This window comes from Aptenodytes forsteri, unplaced genomic scaffold (genome assembly GCF_000699145.1).
Source record: "Aptenodytes forsteri isolate BGI_AS27 unplaced genomic scaffold, ASM69914v1 Scaffold260, whole genome shotgun sequence".
In the NCBI taxonomy this organism is placed as follows: Eukaryota; Metazoa; Chordata; class Aves; order Sphenisciformes; family Spheniscidae; genus Aptenodytes; species Aptenodytes forsteri.
In genome coordinates, this window is record NW_008795557.1 from 1,456,204 (window position 1) to 1,480,146 (window position 23,943).

At 47.0% G+C, this 23,943-nt stretch overlaps 1 protein-coding gene across 1 annotated transcript in view; it reads right to left on the minus strand.

The window, feature by feature from the left end:
• ADGRB1 (adhesion G protein-coupled receptor B1) overlaps positions 1–23,943 on the minus strand; it is a 219,629-nt gene that overhangs the window by 161,320 nt on the left and 34,366 nt on the right. The window contains exons 2-3 of the mRNA XM_019472821.1: positions 13,401–13,559; positions 4,899–5,006 (exon numbers count right to left, since the gene is read on the minus strand). Of these exons, the coding sequence (XP_019328366.1) occupies positions 4,899–5,006; positions 13,401–13,559 (267 nt within the window). The remainder of the gene's footprint in view (positions 1–4,898; positions 5,007–13,400; positions 13,560–23,943) is intronic.

A 23,943-nucleotide genomic window follows, 5' to 3' on the forward strand; every position in this document is an offset into this window, starting at 1 on the left:
TTTTTAATGGATTACTAATAATTACACATGATAAACGTAGAACGTAACATTTGGTATGTATAGTACACAGGCATATGGCACAAATAAACACCAACACATCTTTGAGGATGCCTAATAGAGGGGCATACCCTTCCAGTAACAAGTTCTTCAGAGCATCAGACTGCACCATGTCACATCATAACCAGATGCATCTGGCAGACTATGGATGATACAAGAAGGATCATGGCACTGGGTGCAGTAAGCATGACTTCAGGGGTCATTCAACAAGGCACAGCCTAAGCTGCACCCAGCACTTGGATGTGTTTTCTCGCACCACCACCCCATTCCCAAAGAAAACTGGACAGTAGATGCTGTATTGGATTGACCGGCTGCAACATGGAGCATGAAAGAGACTCTAACAGTGGGCTGCTACAGCTTGAGATCGCAGCCTGCTTGTAGGGCAGTGTGGGTTATAAAACAGCTGCATGAAAGTCAGTGTCAGTACAGGAACTGTGATGGGGACTGTAAGGGTTGGAGACCACGAAACTGCCCTATACTACCTCAGCTGACCTAAAGTTGTGGATGTTTTACTTCTTCCTCAAGGTGGTATATTTATTTACTAGTGTCTTAAGGGGAGTTTTCTGCATGTAATGAAATTTTATGCGGGATTTCAAGTGTTTACGGCTCTCATCAATCTGCTCATTGGGATTTTTGGTAGTTATCTGTGTTATTCGTTGTGTGTCATGCTTTTCAGCACATCTACTTTGAATGTCTCCAGTCATTCAGGCAGTTGGTACTTCAAAGTATGCCCACTAATTGGAGGCTGGTGAACCAATACGTGCAGGCCTGTTGAAGGGGAAAAGTGTAGAGGAAGACCTGTTCTTGATGCAAAGTGGACAGGCTTTCACTCTTTCGTTTACTGGCTGAGTCAGAAAGAGGTGGAGGTAAGGATTAGTCTTTCTCCACCTCGTCTATGGCTTTGCAATGATTATCATGAGACATAACTGCTTTTGTTCATTAAGCCAAAGTTGTTCAATACTGTTTCCCCTTGCTTTTGCGTTTTGTTTCATTAATCTACCCAGCTGGTTCCAGTTAAATAAATGTTATGGACCATTGGTCTTTCTCTGGGATGTGTAGGAGACAGTGTGTGTTTTGAGGCCTTGGGGCTTCAAGAAAACATGGCTCCCGTATCCGTTTTCTCAAGTATTAGATCTGCTAGTATACAGAGATCTGCATTTCCATGGTAATTTTGCTGCCTTTCCAATACAGAAGTCAACTGGTTCTGTCAGACAGACAGTCCTGTGATACTCTGAGTTCACCACTATCACGTTACCTTTTTGGTGCCATCATTTCAGCATTTGCCATCCAGAGTGGCCCAGATTTCAGGAGATGCCTCTTTGGCCCACAAATCCCAACCATTCCTGCTACCTAGCCTGCTTAGATGCTGCACCGACAGGCGATGCCTTTGCGTTGTTCAGAGAAACCCCTCCATCGACCTTGAGCAACCTCCCCAATACTGCACCCAGCAGCACCAAGTCCCTCAGTAGCAGGGATCTGGCATTTTTTGGTAGTTAAATGCTGCCAGTCTGTGCCCAAAAGTTTTTCTGAGAGGCCAGAGGTGGATCAGAGGAATCCTGTAGAGATGCAGTGGCCTCCTCCATCAGCAACTCATGGCTTGGAGATTGCCATCCCACCACCTCCTCACTCAGGCTTGGCTGTGGTTTTGCAAGCTCCATGTCCAGACGAGGGTTACTGTGTCACTAGATGAACAAATGGCATCTTTGAACCAAATTCCACCTCTTCTGCCTCTTTCCCCTTCTTTATTATTTTTGGCCTTTGCCCTTTCACAGTAGAAATATCTATGATTAGAGACAGATCTCCTCAACTATCATTTCTCACACTGCACCAATCTCTGGCTTTTAAATCCATAATATAGTTTATTTTCCAAGTGCTGGTTACTCCTTTGGGTTTGGTGTCGTTTTGAACTAAGCAATTTATCTCAGTCTACTGGGACACTATGTCCAGTCCTAGTCTCAAACCTTGCAGAAATTCAACTGATTTTCAAACCATGCGAGACCCAGTTCTGAGACGCTCTCAGGCATCAGGACAAGCTCTCTCCTTCACCATCCAACAGAAGCAGAATATTGCCCATCGCCAAAACTATGGATGAGAAGAATTTCTGCACCCCTGTGGGTCAGACTGCAGCAAATACAAATTACTGGATGCAATATCTTCCAATTATTTATCCCAGAAGTGGATCCTGGCTCTGTTTTTCGATATAAGGGCAAGAAGTCTACCGTGCTCATTGGGTTTGAAAGCCCTCTAGTACAGCTCAGTACTGTCTTATAATTAGACCTGCCAGATTGGTCATCACCCCCCCAAAGGACAAGGGGCCATGCACTGCCCTCCGTCGATGCCAAATTGGTCTTCACCCCCCCAGAGGACAAGGGGCCATGCACTGCCCTCCGTCATGATTGGTGCCTTTAGACAGATGTCTCTACAGGACTGATCTTTGATTAGTCCTGTGATGCTCCGGGCTAGCTTGGGGATTAACAGAAGTGTCCCAAAGGAGTTCGCAAGGGTGAGGACCCCACTTCAGGTGGAAAGATGGCCCTTTGCAGTGCTTGCTGCTCCCACAGAGCCAGCTGCAGCACCTCTCCTGCAGCTGGAGAGGGCCCAGCAGGTGCTGCAGAAGGAGACACACGGGGCATCACTCCATGGGGACGTAGCACTGCAATCCAGGATCACTTCCAGCTCCTGGCCAGCCCTGAGAGTAACTGAGCTGGCCTTACAGAGAGCTCAGTTGGCTGTGGGGTCCCCATCAGTGCCTGCAGTTTCTCCGTGACACTTCTTCCCTCGGCACTAATGGAGCGGTACATCGCTGTCATCCCTCCGCCAGGATCCCTTTTTTTTTCAGTGGCGGCTGTCAATCTGACATCTCGCCATGTGCAAGCTGCTTCTTTGCTCACATCCTGATGCTGGCAAAGACCTCCTGGAAGCAGTCTGTGGGCTGAGCCAGGACCTCCTGGACTGGATCTCACTCTTGTGCTAGTGCTGGGAGAGACATGTGGGCAGCCAGCAGCACCGCAGCTGAGAGCACAACTGTGCCAGATCCTATGGGCCAACAGGACCTGGACACCACAGCTGGCAGGAGAAAACACTAGTCTTCAACTGGGCAGGACCATCCCCTCATCCCTAGTCCTTATGGCTGACATCAGCTATTTTTTGTATTTCATATTTTTCCAGGTCTTGAGTGGATGTGAAATGGCTTATCCCCTACAAACTGTGTTAATTGCTAGGGAAGACGTGGGCTTTGCTTTGGCATCCCCAGCTAAAGACTCCCTCTAAATCCCTTCCTGGACTGTACCCTCTGCCTGGTCTTGACATCTCCTCCATCCTGATTTCTTTGAACAACTTAGCTGCGGTTGCCGCTCCTGGGACAGTGGCAGGAGTGTGGCAAGCTTGCAGCAGGACAATGCACATCTCCCAGCCCATGCTGCACTCAGGGATACCACAGCCCTAGTCAGCCATGCTACAGCAGGGGCTCCGACGGCAGGGAGTTAACAGAGATATCACTGAGCCCAGATGCAGTATCCAGCTGCACGGCAGGAAGAAATGCCAAGTTATAAACATGATGGCTGAGCTACAGGCTGGAACAAAGTGCTGGGGAAGCACCTGGGACCAGGCAGAGCAGGAACAACAGGGGACATCACAGGACCTGCCTTGGAGTGCCTCCTCTTCCCCCCATTTGGACACGTGTGACTGAGATTGAGCTCAGCTTCATCAGGTTATAGCGGTGCAAACACCCTCCCTCTCCTGCAGCCTTTTGCCAGCTGCCAGTGATCCTGCAGGCAGCGGAGCTGCTCCCACTGGACGGAGCAGATTCAGTGCAGGGTAGCAAGGAAATTCAGACTGTCTTCTGCCTTGTGTTGAAAGTCACAACCCCAGCCATCGCCCGATCACCCCCAGGGCCTCCACACCACTCAGCTTCCTGATGCTGTTCACTGCTGCACGCTGGCAAAGTCCTGCTGGGTTGGATGGAGCACAGCTAATTTACACCAGAATATGATCCACTCTCCCTTATAATCTATTTCACAGCTCTAGCTCTTCAAATTACCTGTCTGAAGCCTTTCCAGAGCACAAACAGTTTTCAAGTTCACTGAGCAGTGATTTTAACATGTAGTCAGGGTCAGCACGCCTTGCTTTGCCCAAGACCCATGATGTGTTGAGCTCCTGCCACAAAAGGCAGCTGTGAAGGGAGAGCTCAAAACCTCTCCAGATTGGACCTGGCATAGATCTAGGTCCAATTCATTCCCATCTTCCCAGATCACACTCTCTGATATTATTACATATGATTCCCCTCCTATTGCAGGAGGGTGGAAGGTCCTGCTGCAGAACCTACCAGATACAAGTCCTTGCACAGTACTAAAGACCCGGTGACAGAGGAAAGCAGTCCTGCTCTCTCCCCATCATGCCCTGCACACATCCTCCTACGGTCAATGGGAAGGCATGGCATAGACATCAGCAAAGAGGCTGTATCACAGTAAGGTCAGCTTTGGCTTAATGAACCATGACCGTTTAGATAGTTCAGACAAAGAAGTAGGCAGGGTGATGAGAAGCGGTCTGTGAGATGCATGGTCTTGTTAGGGCTTTGAGTCTAACCCTTTTTGCCTTCTCTGGCTAATAGCAAGAACACAAAACCCTGCAGGGTAATGGGATGGGAACAAACCGAGTGATGGCCATTTGCTCAGTGTGTGACTTGTTGGGTAAGCCCACACTAACCTGGGGGGAAAAGAGTTGGTTAGCTGGGTCATTGAAACAACAAAGCGAGTCAATGCAGTCAGCCCAGCCCAGCTGGGAAGCGCAATGACCAGGCAGTGTGCCAGCTCCAGAGGCTGTTGTGGTAGGTCAGAGCTTACCTATTTGAGGTGCAGGGTACCCGTAGTGCTGCAGTTCGTCAGTGTCCTCTCGCTTTCTGTTATCTGTGGACCTCAGCGATTGGCTTCTGGAATTATAGCGTCCATTGGCTATGGCAAGGTAATGGGTCATGTAAATACACCTTGGTTCACTCTGCAAGATCTTTCACTACAAAGGTTACACGTATAAACAACAGCGACCTGCAACATTCGGTGGTTGACACGACCTGCTTTCCAACCCCAGCACCCCTGGCCACCAGCAATCCCCGAGGCTTTAGCACCAAGCCAGCCTGCAAGACTCAGACTGGTTGGTAGTTCAACCCCTTGTTTCTCAGTGAGACTTGGGACCATGCAGAATATGATCCCTTATGTCTTGTCTTTAATCAATTGCAATGATTTTCTAGGGTGTCTGTACTTGTGGAGGGTTTAGCTTTTTCATATGTGCTGACAATGAATTCCACCATCCCTAGCAGTGTTTCGAGATCTATGGCAATGACTGGCAGTATTTTTTGGTGGAAAACTGCCTTGCAACCAACATCAACTTAGCAATGCTCTGTAGAGTAACCAGAAAATGCTGAGTGGAGCAGGCAGGTGAGGGCAGGTGAAAAGGAAAGGGATAGCTCAAAAGGATGTCTCCTTCACAAACTCTACCCTACCACCAGCAACAAGGAGAGATAAAGGTCTGGTATTAACAAAGTGACTTATGTACCGACAGAGCTATGGCTGGGCACCTTTCCAACTCAGGTGAAAGAGCAAAGCTCCTGACCCTAGTGCCCTAACTGCAAATCTCCCACTGAAGACCATGGTTTTGAGATCGGAAGGTAAATAATGCATCCACTGTAAAGTAAAGGCATTTAACTCCTGACTGACAGCTAGCACCCCTGTTCCTTCCAAACCCACACTTCTGCCAGCTTTGCATTTGCATCTCACGTGGATCAGCTCTGAATTTGCTAAAGGGGAAACTAAAATTTCCATTCTTCATGGTATTGGGCATGTTGCAACCCTGACACATGCCCTCCCTAGTAAACAGAGAAAACAACCAAGCAATTGCAACCAAATCCCACCCACCAGTACTGCCTGTTGTAAATCAGGAGAGCTCAGCTGACTCCACCGGAGTCATGCAGAATAGCAGAGAGCAGAGCTGAGCCCAAGTAATCTGTGATCTGGCAACCAATTTGTTTCCAAACAGCAAGTACCAGACAGAGGATCTTTTTCCCCAAGGAGGTAAAACAGTCAGACATCTTTTCAAGAAGTACTAACTGCCAAGAGATGAAATGGTGACAAATTTGATCTCAGAACCCTGAGAAAATTAATAAAGGTTAATGAAGCTTCAGTGTGGTGGCAGGAGTCTTTATTGCCATCCAAAAAGGGAAAGCAGAGGAGGGAGAGGAATGATTCAGAGAGTCCTTGCCAGGAGCCAGACTTTATATTCAGCAGCTTGGTGCATGGAAGAGGCCCATCTAGTTTGTGAAATTATATTATTTCTCATTACTGTTGCCCAAAAGCAGGACTTCAGGAACCTAGGAATTGGTCACTCCGACTCCTCCAAACCTTCCCAGCACTGACTGGTTGCAGGCTGCTGGCTGGAGGGGATGGGATGGGGCACTCACCCACCTGCCATCATCAAGGAAAAGGCACCGGTAGCCAGACATCAGGACTACAAACATCCTGATATTTGCATACACCTTGGTTTTGTCTGCCTCTTTACAGGAATAGAAAGGGCCCAAATCCCATGTTTTTAATAGCTACAAAGTCACAGGACTTTCCTGTGTGAGATTCAATTTTTAAAAAATGCCAACCTCTAACGAGCTTTCCAATATCCAGTGTCTTGAGTTTGCTTAGGAGACAAGTTAAATTAGTCCCATATTTGAGACACATCACAAACCCTGTTCCTTTGCCACCACCCATTGCTGGCTATACCCATGCACTTTCATCTGCTCTGATTTAAGTCCTCTTCATGAAGGCATACAAACCACAAGAACACACAAAATCTCCATCTGTAGTAAATCCCATAGGCTTCCCAGAGACTTGTTTAGGCTGGGAGGAGAAACGGGCGCTGGGCCACAAGGGGTAGATGTGGAGCCTGGATGGCTTTGTCAGCTGCCCAGAGCAAGGAAGGTGACAAGGAAAGCCTGGGATTGAATATCCCAGAAGCAGCCAGTGAGCATGGATGGGTGGATGGACAGAGAGATAGGAGGCAGGACAGAAGGAAGGAAAGATAAAAGAGCAAAATAAAAGTTTTAAATGAAACCCTGGCACCCTGGACCTCCTCTCACCAGTTATTTGGGCCCCATGTTACTGACATCTCCTGATGTCTGATCCTAGTCTCGAAGGAGCTGCATGATTTCCTTTACTCCCTGGCGGATATGACAAGCCTGCGTTGTTATTGCTTATCCTAATTAAAGGCAATCAGGTCTAGTGGCCGAATGCGTGACCCTTCCAGCTTGCCCCAAGCCTCCCCCAGCAAAGACTGCCTCCAGACCCATGCTGGGGTCGCTCCGCTGCAGCAGGCAGGCTGCCTCTCCTTTGGGAAAGGTGTTGAAGAGAAGCAGGTCTGTCTGCATTTAACAGGGAGCATGGCTTAGATTTAACCTGGACACTTGAATATATGCAAAAAGCCACCATGGTTCTGAACAAAGCAGGGAGAAGCCGGGTCCCTTATGCACCAGGCAAAGTCGGTGCAAGTGATGCTTTGCTGTGGGTTTTATGCACCTGAACTTTATGGGGTGGAGGCCACAAAATAAAGGCGGTGGGGAACTGGTTGGATTTCAGCAGCCCGCTTCCCACAACGGGGTCAGTGGAGAGTAATGCCAGGGTCAAAGGAAGACCTAGACTTGATTTATATCCCAGCTGTGTAAATGCTGTGAGGATGGCACATTGTTGAAATACCTAGCACCTTGGAGAAGCTAGCATGAGGGCTAGAGAAATAATGCCCTTGGAGGGAACACAGAGATGTTTCAATTGCAAGCGAAGGCAAGCACTTGAGATTTTGGAAGAACATAGCTCAAAAGTGGATGGGGAGGATGACTTGCAATGCTGGCAGTAGTGGGAAGAGGAAGCAGGTGACCAACACTTCTAATGAGAACATGTAATGTGTCAGACAGCATCTTGCAACACAACCAAGGGAAACAAAATTGAATGCAGAGACTTTGCAGTGTTGTGGACCAAGGTTTTAACATCCAAGCATGTCTGACCAAAGCTGTGCAGCTCTTCCCTCTATACTCGTCCCCCAAACAGGAGAGGCAAAGAAAACAGCAGGACCATGAAAATTATTCAGGCAAGCTGAGGTGTTGGGAATGAAAGGATGGACCAGAGCAAAGAGTGGAAAGGGATGATTAAAAAACCCCATTGAAATGGGGTAAATGTATCTCAGTGCAGTAAAACTGAAGGAGGTGTTGGCTATGGAGTTTCTGGGGCATCTAGCAGCTGCTAAAGGAGTAAAACTGAGAAGGGCAGAATCACTAACAACCCCTAAAAAGCAAGATCTCAGCGGACGTAGAAAAGGGTCGTTTTGGAGGCCACTGGATATATGGCAATTGCACCAGCTAAGGAAATAGCCCAAATCATTTCACTTTGAACATCTGAGACTTGTGAAAATGTCGCTGGGTGAGATGCGTGACTCCCAGATACAAAATGTCTGAACCACCATTAGAAGGGGGGACTGGGTGAAGTCTCTGCAAGCAGCAGCAGGGACCTACAGGGTAAGGTGCTCTTCCAGCTTGCAATGAATTCTAGCCTGGCCGGGGGGAATGAAGATGCTCTCAGGATATTTCAGCTTGGTGGTTGCAGCAAAAAGGCTATTTTTAATGAAAATCAGGGGCGGCAGAGAATGAGACTGAGACTCAGTCTTTTGAATGTCATGCGGAACGTGTTTCTTCACATCACCAACAGTTACACAGCTGATCCTGAACCGGCTTGATGCTGGAAATCCAGCATGGATCGATGGGACTGCACCGGTGTCACACTTCTGCACCTGATGGCAGGATGCGGCCACCCCTTTCCCAGCCGAGGGGACACGTATCTGCCCAATCTGCATATTCATAAATGTCAGAGATGGTTTTGCGTTGCCTCTGCCAGATGGGATGGCAGGATTTCAGCTGGCTCCTCTGCCAATTTTCATTCCCCAGGAATAAATGCAGGCCGCTAACATCTCTGATTGTTCTTGCATTTCTCTGGCACTGCTGAATTCCAGCGCCAGGGTCAGGCCCATGACATCCCCCCTCTGGTTTGGATGTTGTCCTGCCACGCTGCCCGTCCAGCCTCCCTTGCAAGGACCCTCTGCATGCCAGGTTGTGAGCAACCACAGCTTTTAGCACCGTGCAGCCAAGAGGGGCCACCGGAGCACAGCGGGTGTCCCCGTCCATCCAAAGGGGGTGGACCTGGAAAGCTCCTCTGCAAGCACTTGCCACCACACTCAGGTTGGCTTTTTTTCTTCCCTCTGTAAAACAGCAGCTCCTGGCCAAATCCAACAGATGGAGGAAATCTCCCCTGTCTGTGCCAGAGAGGAGGATATCACTGGGTCCTTTGCCTCTAGCAAGGAAAAATCAGAATTACAACAAACACTGAATGTTGTCCTTCAGATTATGTCTCTTGAGCTGAACAGCTGCCATGAAAAAAGGCTCTGCCTAAGCCAAGCTGCTGTTACCAGACGAAGTTTCCTTTCTGGTTTGGGATGAGCCTTCGTTACAGTTTTTCTGCAGTGTTTTACAGCTTTGGGTTTTGCCCATGGAGATAACTTATCTGGCTCACTTGCTGTTGGGCTTGGGTATGTATCCCTGGGGCAACTTAGTCAGATGAAGATCATCAAGCAAGAGACTCCATTACATGAAACAGCAGAGATGGTGGCCCAAGCAAGTGGAAAAACATAAAGACCACATACAAGTGGCACCTGTGGAGTCATTCAGCCATCCCTGTGCAGTGATTTCAAACAACACTATGGCCTCCAGACAACGTGTTCAGACTCAGCTCTGAGAACGACGTGGCTGTACCTATATTTCAGTGACCAAGCTGCCAGAAGTCACAACTCTTGGAAAGGCTGAGAAGCACCATTCCCACTGCTGCATACTGAGACCTGCTGGGACAGCTCTGGAAGAGGAAGGGTGGCAGGAGCTGGAGAAGGTCCACCCTGGGGGGGGAGCTGTGTGACAAGAAAGGTTAGATCCCTCTAGTGCATTTGCCATGGCCAAGCAAAATGCAACAACCAATGAAACCCTCACAGATCCTCCGCAAAAGTTCATCTCAACAGCTCCAGGGAGCTGAGTGGCAGCACCCAAAGTCGGTCTCACTGAGAGCCTGCCCCAGATGTGGTGTCAGACTAAGACCTCTCCCTGCTGCTGGAGATCCAAATAAACAGCTAAAACACTCTTGTTAATCACCCATCAGCTTATAAGCCACTTTGGCTGAAGCAAGGAAGGAGAAGCTAAAGAAAAGAGATGGGTTTACTGTTGTGTTAAATGTGGTGGTGATTTCTGTGTTATTCTAACCTAACTTGCTTGGCCAGCAACTGATTTTACTTTTCAGTGGTGGTACTAGTTTCCTTGGACAAGTTTCAATTTACCCCCACAGCTAAGAGGAAAATATCAGAGCGCTCATCCCTGTTTTGTTTTGCTGTTTTATCAGGATTATAGATGGCCCTTTGATCAAGGAAAAAAGTATTTTTTCCTGTTTGTTTTCTACTAGAAAATTAAGGTGTCAGCTACTCCACAATACCTGGAGAGCTAGTCAGGTATTGTTACAAGCTACTGAAATGCTGCACAATTCAGGATGAAGATGTTGATCTGTTCAGTTCTTCTTTTCTTCTTTTTCTTTTTTTTTTTTTTTAATTTAAAAAAATGAATTAGAATCTATTTAACTGCAACGTATAATGAACACTTAGGAAAATAACAGTTCAAGTGGAAGAATGAACTTCCTACTCATCCCTAACAAATCTATGAGCAAAAGTCAATATGAGAGTAGCAGTGACACATTTAAAACAGGATTTCTATCTACTTTTAAATCCTCTCAGGTTTTGGTACAGATCACAGTAAAGAGAAGGAAAGAATATGTGCAAAAAAATTAAAAGCCCTTCCTGGGTCAAAAAGGCACCTCTCTTGGGCATGGCTGCAAAGGCAACAAGGGACAGATTCACTGAGGAGTGAGTTCAGAGACAAATGCACAGCTTTGGTAGGTATGAAGAGATACAGGTTTATCTTGAGGTAGGACACAGACCTCAAGATGTGCATGGGCAAGTCTTCTTGAAAGATTAATTGTTCACATCTTCCCTCAAATGCTTTCCAGCTTGCCAGCGTGAAAGCATCAGAACAGGGCTCAGCAGTTTGTCTGCAAAGAGGTCCTTGGGAAAATTAATCAGAATTAATGTATTTATTTCAAAGGGGTAAATCAATTTGTGCTGCCGCACTCCAGGGGTGGACTCTAGTTCCGAACTAGGGCCTTCCACTTAACTCAACATCCTTTCTTCCCACATAAGCTCAACTGAACTAACCACACTGCAATTTGGAGCAGGATTTGACTGGGTATGTAATGGAAAGAGGACAGGAAGACAAGTGAAATCATTTATTGAACCATAGCCCCTCGGGGTACAATCGGGTTTTTCTGCACTTAGGATCAGCTTTGCTGACTGTTGTGTTCTGGAAAAGACAAGTGAGTAAATAGTGAGTAAACAGCGATTCATCCTTCACTGCTGTGCTCCACGCAATGACAGGAGCTGGAAACCCAACCCAGATTTCCAGGTTCCATGATTGCCCACCATGGAACTTCATCCCTCCTTGCCACAGCAACCTCAGGAGCTCTATCATGAAGAAGAGCAAAGTGTTGCCCCTGGGGCAGATCAAGGGAAGATGTTATGCCCCTTGCTCAGTGGTGGTGAGGCCGGACCTGGAAAACAGTGTCCAGTCCACACACCCCCCACACGCAGTTCAAGAGGTATGTGGAGGAATCAAAGAGGTCCCATGGAGGGCTTTGAAGATGGTTGGGGATGGGGATGGATGTCTGGGGAGCTGGGTCCCCACCTTGTTTGTCCAACACAGGTGGGGCACTCTAAGGAGTTTTTTTGCCTGTTGTCCTATGTGCCCCCACGTTCAAAGAATGGCCACACCTGCAGAGGCCCATCTACCCACCCACAATGCCATCTCCACCTTCTTCTCCTTCACAGCATTGTCCACCAAGACAGGAATGGCCCTTCCTCTAGCTCCATTCAGGAACACTCAAGTCCCACAGCTGGACCTCCTTTCAGGTCCAGCTTCCAGGTCCTTGTACTCTTACCCTCACTGCCCCAAGCCACAGCTGCGTTACAACTACAAAGTCACCAGCAAGCATGGGGGACGTGGATTAAATATCCCTAGTGTGGGTGAACCTCAGAGGGAAATTAGCAACTGTGAGTTAAGGAGATGAAATTCAATATACTAGAAGGTTTCATTAAAAAAAAAAGAAAGAAAAAAGAAAAAAAAAGCCTAATTGCAACATGATTTAAATTTATGGAAGGGGTAAAAAATGCATGAAATCATTTTAGCCCTTATTAGAGGAATATATTTACGTCCCTCTATTTGAACTTCCCTTTTATCAGGAGATATTTCCCTGCCTTTGAAGGCAGTTGAACTTTCCCTAGTTATTTGACTAGTTGGAGAAGTTATTCAAACATTCTCTACTATGAATTTGAAATAAAAAGAAGGGAATAATTATAATCAGCCATTTACTTGCATTTGCTGGGCTGAGCTGCTTCTGCTGTTGTTTTTTCCCCTTCATCCCCCTCTCAACTCAGCTAATGCAAAAGAACTGGGGATGAAAGTGCTGGAGGTTCACCAGCTCAGCCCATCAACATCTGACTGCTGACAGGCGTTGACAATCTGTCTCCTGTTTTCTAGAGAAGAGGACCTGGAAACAAGCTGCATTACAGGAGGAGAGTGGACCATCTGCCAAAGACTTTGCCTTGCTCAAGCCCCGTGTTTTTTCTGTCTAATGGCCAGATCTTTCTCCACATCTTAGCACTGTGGGCTTCATGTTGTAAAAGAAAGGGACAGCAACACTGCTCTTGACTGGGAAGATGAACTAAGCCAAAAAGAAGCAAGATTAGCATCTCTCTTAGCTGCATGTTTTATTTATTTGGGAGAAAGGCCCCAACTGTAAAAGAAATGCCTTCAAGGGTGTATATTTTGCCATGGGTGGCAGATTTATCACCAGCATATGAATACCTGATGTAAACCTGCTTATAGATTCCTATAGATTAACCCCTATTCTTTGGGGTAAAGGTCTGGATCTGCAGGCGTATGTGTTGGAAGACGTGTGTCAGCACGTGCGCGTGTGCATGCGTGACCGCGAGACAGTCAGGGAAGGGCAGGGCCATGCACAGCCAAAGTCGCATGCTCCCCTGGGCTTGTCGTTCTGACATGGCCCTTTGGCAGTTTCGCCATGCCTCTAGAGCATCCTTCATTATTTATGGCAATGAGGCCAACCTCCTCCTGGGACGAGCGACCCGCTCACGCACGTGCAAGGGAACATGCCTCCACTTACTATTGCATGCCTTCCTATTGCACAGCCGTCCTTCCTCCAGGACTCCCTCGCAGACAAGACCTTCGTTGGGAAGGGGCTTGCAGGTGCGCATGCGGGTCTGCAGGCCTCCCCCGCAGTCTTTGGTGCAGTCGCCCCAAGCCGACCACGGGTTCCAACCACCTGGGCAAAATCCAGAAAAGCCCCGTCAGCTTCGGTGAGAGCCCAGCACCCAGGAAGCCGAGGCAACACTGGCCTGGCAGACCCTACAACGTACCCACTGCCAAGCCCCAAAACTGGGATGTCTTTGAATGTGTTAGGACTAGACACCACAGGGTAGCCCAGAAAGTCAAGGGATAGGAGGGGAAGGGAGAAGCATTGCCTTTTCATTGACGTCTCTTCAACTATTCCCTATCTGTAAACAAGGACTTTGCCTTCCTGGAAACCTTGCCCCGTTTCTCTAACTAGTCCAGCTCTTCCTGTGCTTGCTGCGGCAAAGAGGTCCCCTCCTCTGAGAAGACTCTCTGCCCATTTTGTGGCCTGTTGGCTCCTAACCCCAGAAGGCACCTGCAAAAAACACTTCAAGATACACATCCAGCATCGGTGAGGTTGTCTCTTCTCCCTCTTCCCCCATGCAAACACATGTGCCTATGTGCAGACAGCACAAGGGAGCTGGGAAGGGGTACGGGTCCTGCCAGTACTTTTCCCCACACTGCAGATACCACCAGTCCTAGACAGGCACCGCTCTCAAGGACAGCTTTGGTGGGGGAAAGATATTGCCCTCCAGCACCCTTGCAGCACCCATGGGGAGCAATCTGTGAGCACCATAAGACAAAGGTGTTTTTTTGTCTTCCCTTCCCAGCCATTCTCAGCACTGATGTCAACAACATGCAGCTTCCCCCCTTGTACCACCAGCTACAGCCCTGCAAGCTGATGGAGCCAGCAAGCCCCTTGCTGCAAGGATGATCCTGCCACTTGCAGAAGGGAAATGCTGAGCCTCTGCAGCCTTCTCCACCCTGCGTCCTTCCAGCTTGCTGCCAAGAACAACTGGCCCTGGTGGGATATCCATAAATGTTGATAGCAGGATGGACCGTGAAGACCGTCTGAATCTGGCTTGCCTCCCACAGTCCAAAGCCTTACAGCAGGACGCCAGCGGGAAGCCCAGCAAGGCTGGGTTTCATGTTGTAAAAAGACAGCAGGGGGTCATCCAGGCCCTTCAAGTGATGGATAAGCTGTCATATCCCTCAGTGGTCAGTTCACTCCCCATCGGCCATATGCAGCAAGCTAAAATCTGCTCTGTAACAGGCCTCTGCTTCTAACAGCTGGTGACTGCTTCTGCTCCATCGTTTGCCCACCTTATAGGGAGGAGCAGAGGTGGCCCTTCATCCCCGAGGTGGCCACTCTCAGATGGCTACTTTTCCTGTTGTGCATTCTCTCATTACCCACAGCTACGCTTGGAGATGCTTGAAGTCCAAGAAATTCAGCTACGTGCCATGCTCAGGCACAGAAAAAGATAATGAGCTAAAGATGTGGTTTTTTGAAGAGAGGAAACACTGGGAGAAAGACAAATGCTGTTTTTTAAAATAAAAATGAAATAAAGATCCTTTTCTTTTTTCTCACCAACAGTCAGAGATGCAAATGATCCATTTCAGCTGACCCAGCCTCCCTGTATTGCTATTTAAGAGGTAATGGAGATCACGGCTGTCCTCTGAGCTGCGTGCTCCGCTGCTCCCTACACACCCTCGGCAGTACACCAGACCTGTCTGGAAAAACGAGGGTCCTCAACAGCCCAGCTAGGTGCCAGATCAGAACATAGGGATGTTACCAGCACCCCCTTGCACAGGGATGGGCAGATACTCATCCACCTGTACAGCATAAAGCCATGAGTTCATACTCTACTACCACCAGCCTAGCTGCGCTCTAACTTTTGCTCCCAAGACAGAGTGAAAATAAACACATGCTCAGCAACATTCACGCTGCTGAATGCAGTGGAAGCTGCTTAGATACTTGATAATGAGAATAGCACAGGAAAATAGAGCAGGATGGAAATGCAGGCTAGTGAACCTTGCCAGCAAGGTGCTCGGAGATCCTGGCAGCAGTGTGGAAGATGGAGTTGTTATTGGCACACAATAAATATTTGACCTTGAAGAAGACTGTCTTTCCCTTGAAAGTCACTTTCTCTGCTGGTTCCTTTTCTAAGCAGCACAGAGAAACAGGCTTGACTCTCCCGTTTCCTGATGGGAGACAGATTGTGTTTCAGTTGCAAGAGGCCATTGGCGTAATGGCAGGTATCCTGATGCTTTACTTGAGCTGATCAATAGGACATCTGTAACCAGACACATTTAGGAGCTAATCAACTCTTTGCTTGCCCTTTTAAGGATGTCTTTCTTTACTCTCACTCCCTTGCAGATTAGGAGTGGGGCTGGGGAAGGGAGAAAGCAGCTCCACGCAAGCCTTGGCTAGGCTTGTGATTTATTTGCTTGCGATTCTTTTTGAGTTAAAATGCATAGTTGCTCCAGTGTCTTAAAAGGTTATTTTATATTGTGTTTGTAAGCCAAATACAGACTGGTTACCCAGATTGGTTGCCTGTCATGGTGTCCCCAGTTTGATGAAGGGTTATTCAAACAAGTCTGCATTTCAGGATATAACCTATTATGATGACACTAACCCCCTAGCAATAGATGCTGCCTGGTATCACTACAGGAAAGAGTGGGGGATAGCGTAGGTTCCAGTCTTTGACTTCTTCTTACTCTGCTTATCCTCAGCAACGGGAGAACCAGTCAAAATAAGATAAAAACCATCATGATCTCAAACCCTTAACTGAAATGAGATCTCTTTATGAGCTAGAGCACAGATAACTTCCTTCCTCTCCTTATTCCTCAGTTTCCATCCCATTTGTGAGTACTAAAGAGAAACTAGAGAAGTACCAGAGCACTTATTAAATCAACACAGGCATTTATAGCCAAGACAAAGGTATTCCCCACTTTATGGAGTAATCCTTTTTTATCATCAGGTTGTCCCACGGTCCTGACAAATGAAATACTGCGTGTTATTTTTCCTGTTTATTGGCTGTCAGATAAACCTTTTGAAATCTCCCTTCTTTTCCTGGGTCTAGTCATTCACTGTTTCAAGTCATTTGTCTTTTTTAGTGGTACTGTAAACAAGCAGTTAAGGGCCTATTATATGAAGTTATACCCATCCCATCTTCGAGGGAGAAAAAATGCTGTGCCATGAGTAAAACACTTGGCTCTTCTGCCCACTACTTGAAAGCATCTGGCTGGCGGAAAGGGGTGGCTGGGTAACAACAAGTGAATGAGCTACCATGGCTGTGGAGCAGCTGAGCTGTGGCAACACACAGATGCTTTTAGCCCAGTGCAGATGCTGCAGAAGAGACACGAGTGGGATTTTGTCACTGCAGTGGCTGCACACATGCCCCATCACTCAGCTCATCAGGAGTGACTTGTTGAGCTGCAACAACCCTCATGGACTCCCCACCTTCTAGGAAACGTTCATTCCCACCTGTCTGCCACACATTTCCCTGCTCTGCCCCTTCTTACATTTCAAGCATGGGGTTGAAGGAGACCTTTCTCATGCTGGGAAGCGAGTAACCCGTGTGAAATACAATGCAGAATCCCACTGAAGTTAATGGGACCCTTTGCAGATAGTCCCTTTTGCCCCTGGAGTCCCGTTTCATCAGCTCTCAACAAACGGCTGCACCCGCTGATCGATGTGGGTTGAGTTGCCATCTGTCCTTAATCCAGAAATAATGAGTCTGCTGCAACCGCTTTATGAAGGGTTTTGCTTTTCAAAGGCACTGACTCCTGTGAAGGTCACATCCCCAACTCGTTCCCACTTAGCAAGTTTTGCTTGGCTACAGCCTTGCACAACTGCAGACCTTTCTCACTTTGCTCTTTATTCCCTTTAACTGGAGTAGCTGTGGTTCATGCCTCCAGCTCCAGAGATTCCCATCACAACCAGCAGCTATCAACTCAATCACATAACAAGGTTTAGCTTGTTGGGTTTTTTTTTTTTTGAGAATGGTCCTAGCTCCTAGCATGACTTTTGCAAAAGCGGCTGTTGCACGTGAGGCTACTGCTCATGGGACTGTTTTGAGTGCCATGGAGACTGTCATTCAGGAAGGCCTTTAATCCAGTTTCTAAAGAGCTTTTTGATCCTCCTCAGTTGGTTCTTATCATAATCACGTACTAAAACAAATTACTTTTCATGCTAGGCTGACCCAATGTATTCTAATTCTCCACAGTTAAATGGAGAAAGTTTCAAGTTGGTCAGAATCAACTGGCAAGCTCATATTTGGCATTTCTTGTTCTGAATCTTAAGCAGAGATGCCAAAAGAATAGATCTTTCCTACTACAAATTAACTGAAAGAACTCCGCTTAGATGCCTTGTCCAAACACCCTTGATCTTTGGGAAGATTTGCATCCCGATCTGGAGTTTATCTTTGCAGCTGACAGCTGCGATGTGTCTCAGATGCCAGTCAGTCAATCATGCCTTTTAATTTAACAGCAATGCCTTAAATTAGATGACAGCGACAACAGCAAAAGCTAAGGAATCAACACAAAACAATCAATAGAGCACAGCAAAAGGGTCTTTGCTGACACACTACATCCATCTCCGATTTTGTTTTTTTGGATTTAGCTTCCCACTGACCCCAGCCGCAGACACTTCTTGTTAGACAGGACATCTTGTGTCAGAAAAACCTGCCGAGACTACATAAACCCACCAGAACTCTGTGTGCTACCACTGGAAATATTTGTAATGGACCTTATGTCACAGTATCTGAGGGCTGGAGAATCATCAGCAGTTTGCAAATGAGTGAAAAAAATGTTATTTCTTATGCAAATAGGGGGAAGGATGCTGAAAGGAGATTAAGAGTGAGATTGTCTTATACCATCTGAAAGTTAAACTTGTTATACAATGGGGAAAGTGAGAGAGCTGCTCCACAAGGTTTTATCACTCTTCTTTCTTACTATGCTGGGAAAGAGCAAGTCCAGAAGGGACTATTTTGAAGACAGCCTTCTATTACACAAAACAGTGATCTTTCCCTGGAGAGCCGTGCATTCAGTTTGCTACTTCTGTGGAATAAACGAAAAAAATCCTTCAGGAAGATGTCCCCTCCTCATGCCCCACGCCATGAAAGCCTATGGCAGCACAAGTGAGTTGCTCCAGTGGTTCATCCTCTGCCCTTTCAAAAATAAATCCCATGTAACACTTTGCTGTTTTGCAGACTGTGCACACTAATATCAAAACTAACCCCCCCAAGTTCCCTAAAAAGCAAAATCATTCATTCCAGCTCTTCTCTACAACCTTCTTTCAGATGCCAAAGCTTTTGATGAATGATGTATGAACATGACACCCTCATTATTGATCTAGTAAGAAACAAAATGAAAATTCTGGGGGTAAGTACCCTCTTCTGCCCACTGTCCATACTGTGTGTCATGAGCTCTGTTAGGTTATCTCGCTAATGACAACTTTAATTAAACACAAAGACCCAGAGATGATCAAAGAAACATGACAGGCAGAGGCATTGTGGTAACCTAATGAGTGAAAATGGACCCTGCACAAGGACTACTCTCTAAGGAGATGGATCAGACTCTGGTGTGAAACCCACTATTGTGAGTCATCATGGAAGACACTCGGGAACGCCATGGAAACCAAGAGGGTCCCTTGCCCAAAGGGCTACAGGACTTACTGTCCTATAGAGAAAAGAGAATTTGGGGATGAGAGTTTGGGGATTGCACAAAACTTTTTATGGGGTTCTCAGGGGTGGGGGGAAGGGAAGGCTGATCCGTGCACAAACCACTAGCAAACTTCAAGCTAGACTAGCCAGCAAGTAGGAGAGCCAAGACAGGGGCATCCATCTGTGCAGCCAGGATCACCCTTTCTGTGCTGTGTGTTTACCTCTGACAAACTATATTAACAACAGCCATAACCATACATTAAGACTCTCCTCCATGTAAAGGAGATGGGTGGGGGTGGGAAAATGGTGAAGATGCAATAAAAGTTCATGAGTGACCAGGGCAAGGTAACCAGGGAATGGCTGTTCATTGTCTTTTCCAATATTGGAATTGAGGGGTGTCAAATGAAACTAGCAGGAGGCAGGTGCAAAACCAATGAAGGACATAATTCACAGACACAGACCACTGTCAAACTGTGCAGTGCTTGTCACAGCATGAAAAGGTACCAAAGTTTCTATGAATTCAAAAAGTAGCTAGGGAAATGCATGAAAGAGAAACCCACCAAATGCTATTAGATACAAAAATAGCACCTCTTGCTCGGAAGGTCTCTGGGCTGCAAGTTGCCGAAGGCTGGAAGGATGCTGTATGCTTGTCTTGTTCTGCTATTTTCCCTTGGTAGCCACTGCTAATGAGAGGATATTGGGCCGAAAGACCCCTGATCTGGCCAACAAGATGGTTTCTGCTGCTTTCCCAGTTGCTTGGCCTCTTCCTACCTTAACTATGACTCTCTTTCACAGAGATGTGCTCAGACCACAGACAGCTCAAGGTCAAGCTAGTGTTCCCCACCACCGTTCAAAAAGCTGCTCAGATCACTCACTTCTGGGTACCCAAATAAGTGATGTAATTTTTCAAAGCTGCTGAGCGGCCAAAGCTGTCATTGATTTCCGTAACGTTCACAAGTCCCTGCAAATGAAGGTAATGAGGCCCAGTCTGGACAAAAATTTAGGACAAGCTTCAATCTCCCCCTGCTCTGTGAATCACTTAAGGAGGGTGGAAATGAGGCCACAGTGCTCAGCTTTCAAGGAAACCCAGCATAAAGCTGTGCTTATTACATGAATCCCTGCAAATGAAACACTAGGGATAAAGATAGATTATTTATGTGGAAATAGTGGGGGAGGTGGGCAGGGAAATGAGGAAGGGAATGTTTAGTCTGGAGAAGGAGATCAAATAAGACTGTGGAAAAGTCTTCCCCTAAGAAAGCCGTAGAGGCCTAATCACTTAACTTATTTCAAAGCAGAGCAGGCAAAATATCAGAGAACAGACGTGTGAAGAAAAATCCAATATGCACCACCGGGGAGGAATTAAATGCTTTCCTGTCCTGAACCTCTCTGATACTGTATAAATCACATCAGAGCTGAGTTCACACACTATTTGCTTCTTCAAGTTATTGCAGACTTCGGTGCAAAGCACAGAGGGGACATATTAGCATAGACACATGCGTGCCTCTGTACAGTGATAAATATATGAACACATTAAAATCTAACTGTGTAGCCCAAGTTGATTGAAACCTTTCCTGATATGAGTGTCACTATCTATTTTCATAAAAGCTTGTTCAAAAAGGAAATCAAAGAAGAGCATTTGTGAAATTTTCTTTCATGCTCCACCTGCTCTGGCTTGAAGGGCCTCAGTATCACCAAAGGTGTTTTCACCTTTGAAAAGGTATAAAGCACTTGCAGAACACTGCATAAACCCGTAAATGCAGTGACACGTTGTAACGCTCAGAGGTTTGCAATCCCCGTGCAATTTCAGCTTGTTTCCTGAACAGCATTTCCAGCTGAAGGATTTCTATGGTCCCCAAGACCACAGTTTCTCAATCCTCCACGAGCTACGACATGTTTCTCTTTGCAAGACCCCTGCAAGGCGAGGTTGTGCTATTATTGCCTCTGCAAGATGAACTGGGGAGGAGCTGAAAAGCTAAAAGACTTGCCCGCAGTATCACAGGGCACCTGCTGTACAGCACAGACAGAAGTTAAATTTTCTTAAGGTAAGCATCTCACAGGAGGACATAGAGTAAATCACCCAGAAGGACAACCCAGGAGTCAGGTGTCCCCTGCTCAGAGCAGTTTTGCCAAGGAGACACTGCTCTGCAGACACTGTTCGTGGCTCACAGCACTCCTGGCTCCACTAACTGCTCCCAAGACAGAGCCAGGAACGCGAACTCCAGCGCAATGCTGAGGCAGCCACCTTGGCAGTTATTAAACCAAATATTTAATGACATTTTGATATGCACAGCCAAACCTTCTTCACACAGAGATGTCAGTAATAAGGATTTTGCCTGGAAGGGGAACGGAGGCAGTTGAAAACCACATGAAAGGACTCGGTGTGTGTGCACCTCTGAGGAAGGCTGGCAAACAAGCAAGTTGTCAGCAGGCATTTCTCCCTTCGGTGTCCTCTCCTTCGCAGAGCTGTCGGTTACACTCATCCTGCAGTGGGAAGATGCTAATCCTGGCTGCCTTGCTGGGCAGAGGCTGCCTTTACCAGCTCATCCTTTGACACGTCGTTAGTGTTTTTCACTGCAGAAGGGAGCAGGCTTTAGGCTTCTCTCTGTGTGTAGTTTCTGTCTCTGTCTCTTATCAAGTCCCCTTGTTAAGAGGGGGACAGAGAGAATGGTTGGGTCACGTACTACTTGGGCAAGGTGAGTGAAAAAATTTGGGGGACTTAAATGCTGATGTGCGTCTAAGGGGTTAGGACGTAGAACAGAGAGGAGCTTATCTGCAAGCCAAAGCTGGGGGTCAATAAGGACTGCATGCCAAGGGAGCTCAGGAGGTCGCTTTGTTGAGAAAAGATACCCAGCAGTGCCCAAAGACAGTTAAAACAGCCCTTGGGAGAGGTGCTGTCTGAACTGGATTGCTTGGGACCAGAAATTACATTGTACTGGTGAGCACCTGAGATCCTTTGTTGCGTTGACCACTCCCACTGGGATCAGGAATGACATTATGGATTAATGCCCGGGACCAGTCTGAGCGTGGTAGGATCCAGTCCCAGCCTTGACAACGATGGGAGGAAATAGCATAGAGCTATGTCTGCACTTGAGGTGTCCAGAGTAAGTGATGGGGTTACTGCACCAAGACAGGTTACGAAGATGAGGAACAAATCTGTCTGCCTTTTACCCTCCTCTGCCAGACCCTGTGCTCCCAAGGGAGCAAAACAGAACCACAAAATAGGCAGTGAGATGCAGCATCTTCCTCTTTTTCAGGGATTTGAGATCTTTGGTTGGACCATGGTGGGAAGGGGAGGAAGCTTTCCACTCCAAACCCCACTGTGTTGGGAAGGGATTTCCCTCCTGGACGCGCTGTTCCCAAAGGTGTTAAAAAAAAAGGAAAGCTTTAAAGGCATTCATTACCTGTAGGATGGAAAAGTTCAGATTAAGTTGAAACCCTGAAATTTTTACTGGATGCTGCCTTGGCCTGGGCAGAGTTTGCCCTGAGTTTGTACATGATTGGTAAATATTAGCAGTAATAAAGGATGTGCACACAATTTAGAGGCACTGTGCAGCATACAGGGCCAAATCTTTCCCTGTATGCAATCATGAACTGCAGAGAAATGGAAGCTTTTACCTCCACACAGGTCTCTGAAGGCCATCTGAGGTATGCTATGAGCCTCTGAAACACCTCATATCCCATTGCTAGTCATTTTCCACAAAACGTCTCTCTCTCTTCTCTGGAATACCAATTACAGTGGGCCATCTGGTAGGAGATCAGGTCCTTGGCAACACAAATCTTGAAGTTAGCCATGAAGTCTTTCTTTCATTGGTCTTTGCAAGGTCTCTGATTATTTGATGCTGAACAGTCAGTATTACCATTCTGCTTGCTCTCAGTCTGTGCTCTTCTGACCATTAATTGAGCACTATTGGTTGCTCAAATTAATTAGGGCACTTTGGGAATGGAGGAACTTTTGGAATCTGCCAGTGTTTAAGGTAGGAAACAGAAATCTGAGGTATGAGCAGATCCACCTTGGGAATCCTGGCTGCCAATGAGTGAAGGGGATTTATTATATAGCAAACACCTGCAGTCAGTGACAATGGTTTCGTCAGTGTGTCCCATGGGCAACTGGGACCACCATGTACAGTCCAAGGAGAAGGCAGAGATATGTTCAAACCATTGGAGGCACCCAAATGAAAAGCTGCCACTAGGTTGCTTCATGATAGTTTAAGGAGCCAGCAGCAGCAGTTCTGCATCTGGGATAATGACCACGTGGTATCCAGCATGCCTTAGCACCAAGGCCAAGAAATCAATATCATCAACCTTGATCAACATTATAATTAAAAGGTTAATATTGATCTTTTGACATTGATGCTAAGGTGTGGTAGGTGCGTTGAGTCATTAGCATCATTGCTGGCAAGCTGAAGTTGAGGCACTATAAAACAGACTGCAGGCACAGCAATTCACTCACAGATCCCTTAGAGACACGGGATTATAATGATTAAAGCAATTCTCAGCCTGATTCATAAACAACTGTTCCCAAAGTCATCACCTTTTCTATCAGTGGTGAGAGGGGATTACTCACACATGTTCCTTCAAAGTCCCAGGGTGACATAAGGAAATGCAACTCCATCTGGCCCTGCAGGCAGCAGACTTGTGGTCTTATACTGTGTTTTTTATCCTGAAAACTAAATAGGAGTTGAGCTCTTGTTCTTCATAATGGATTGATGCAGAATCATAGAATCATAGAATCATTGAGGTTGGAAAAGACCTCTAAGATCATTGAGTCCAACCGTCGACCCAACACCACCACCCACTAAGCCATGTCCCTAAGTGCCTCATCTACTCGTCTTTTAAATACCTCCAGGGATGGGGACTCCACCACTTCCC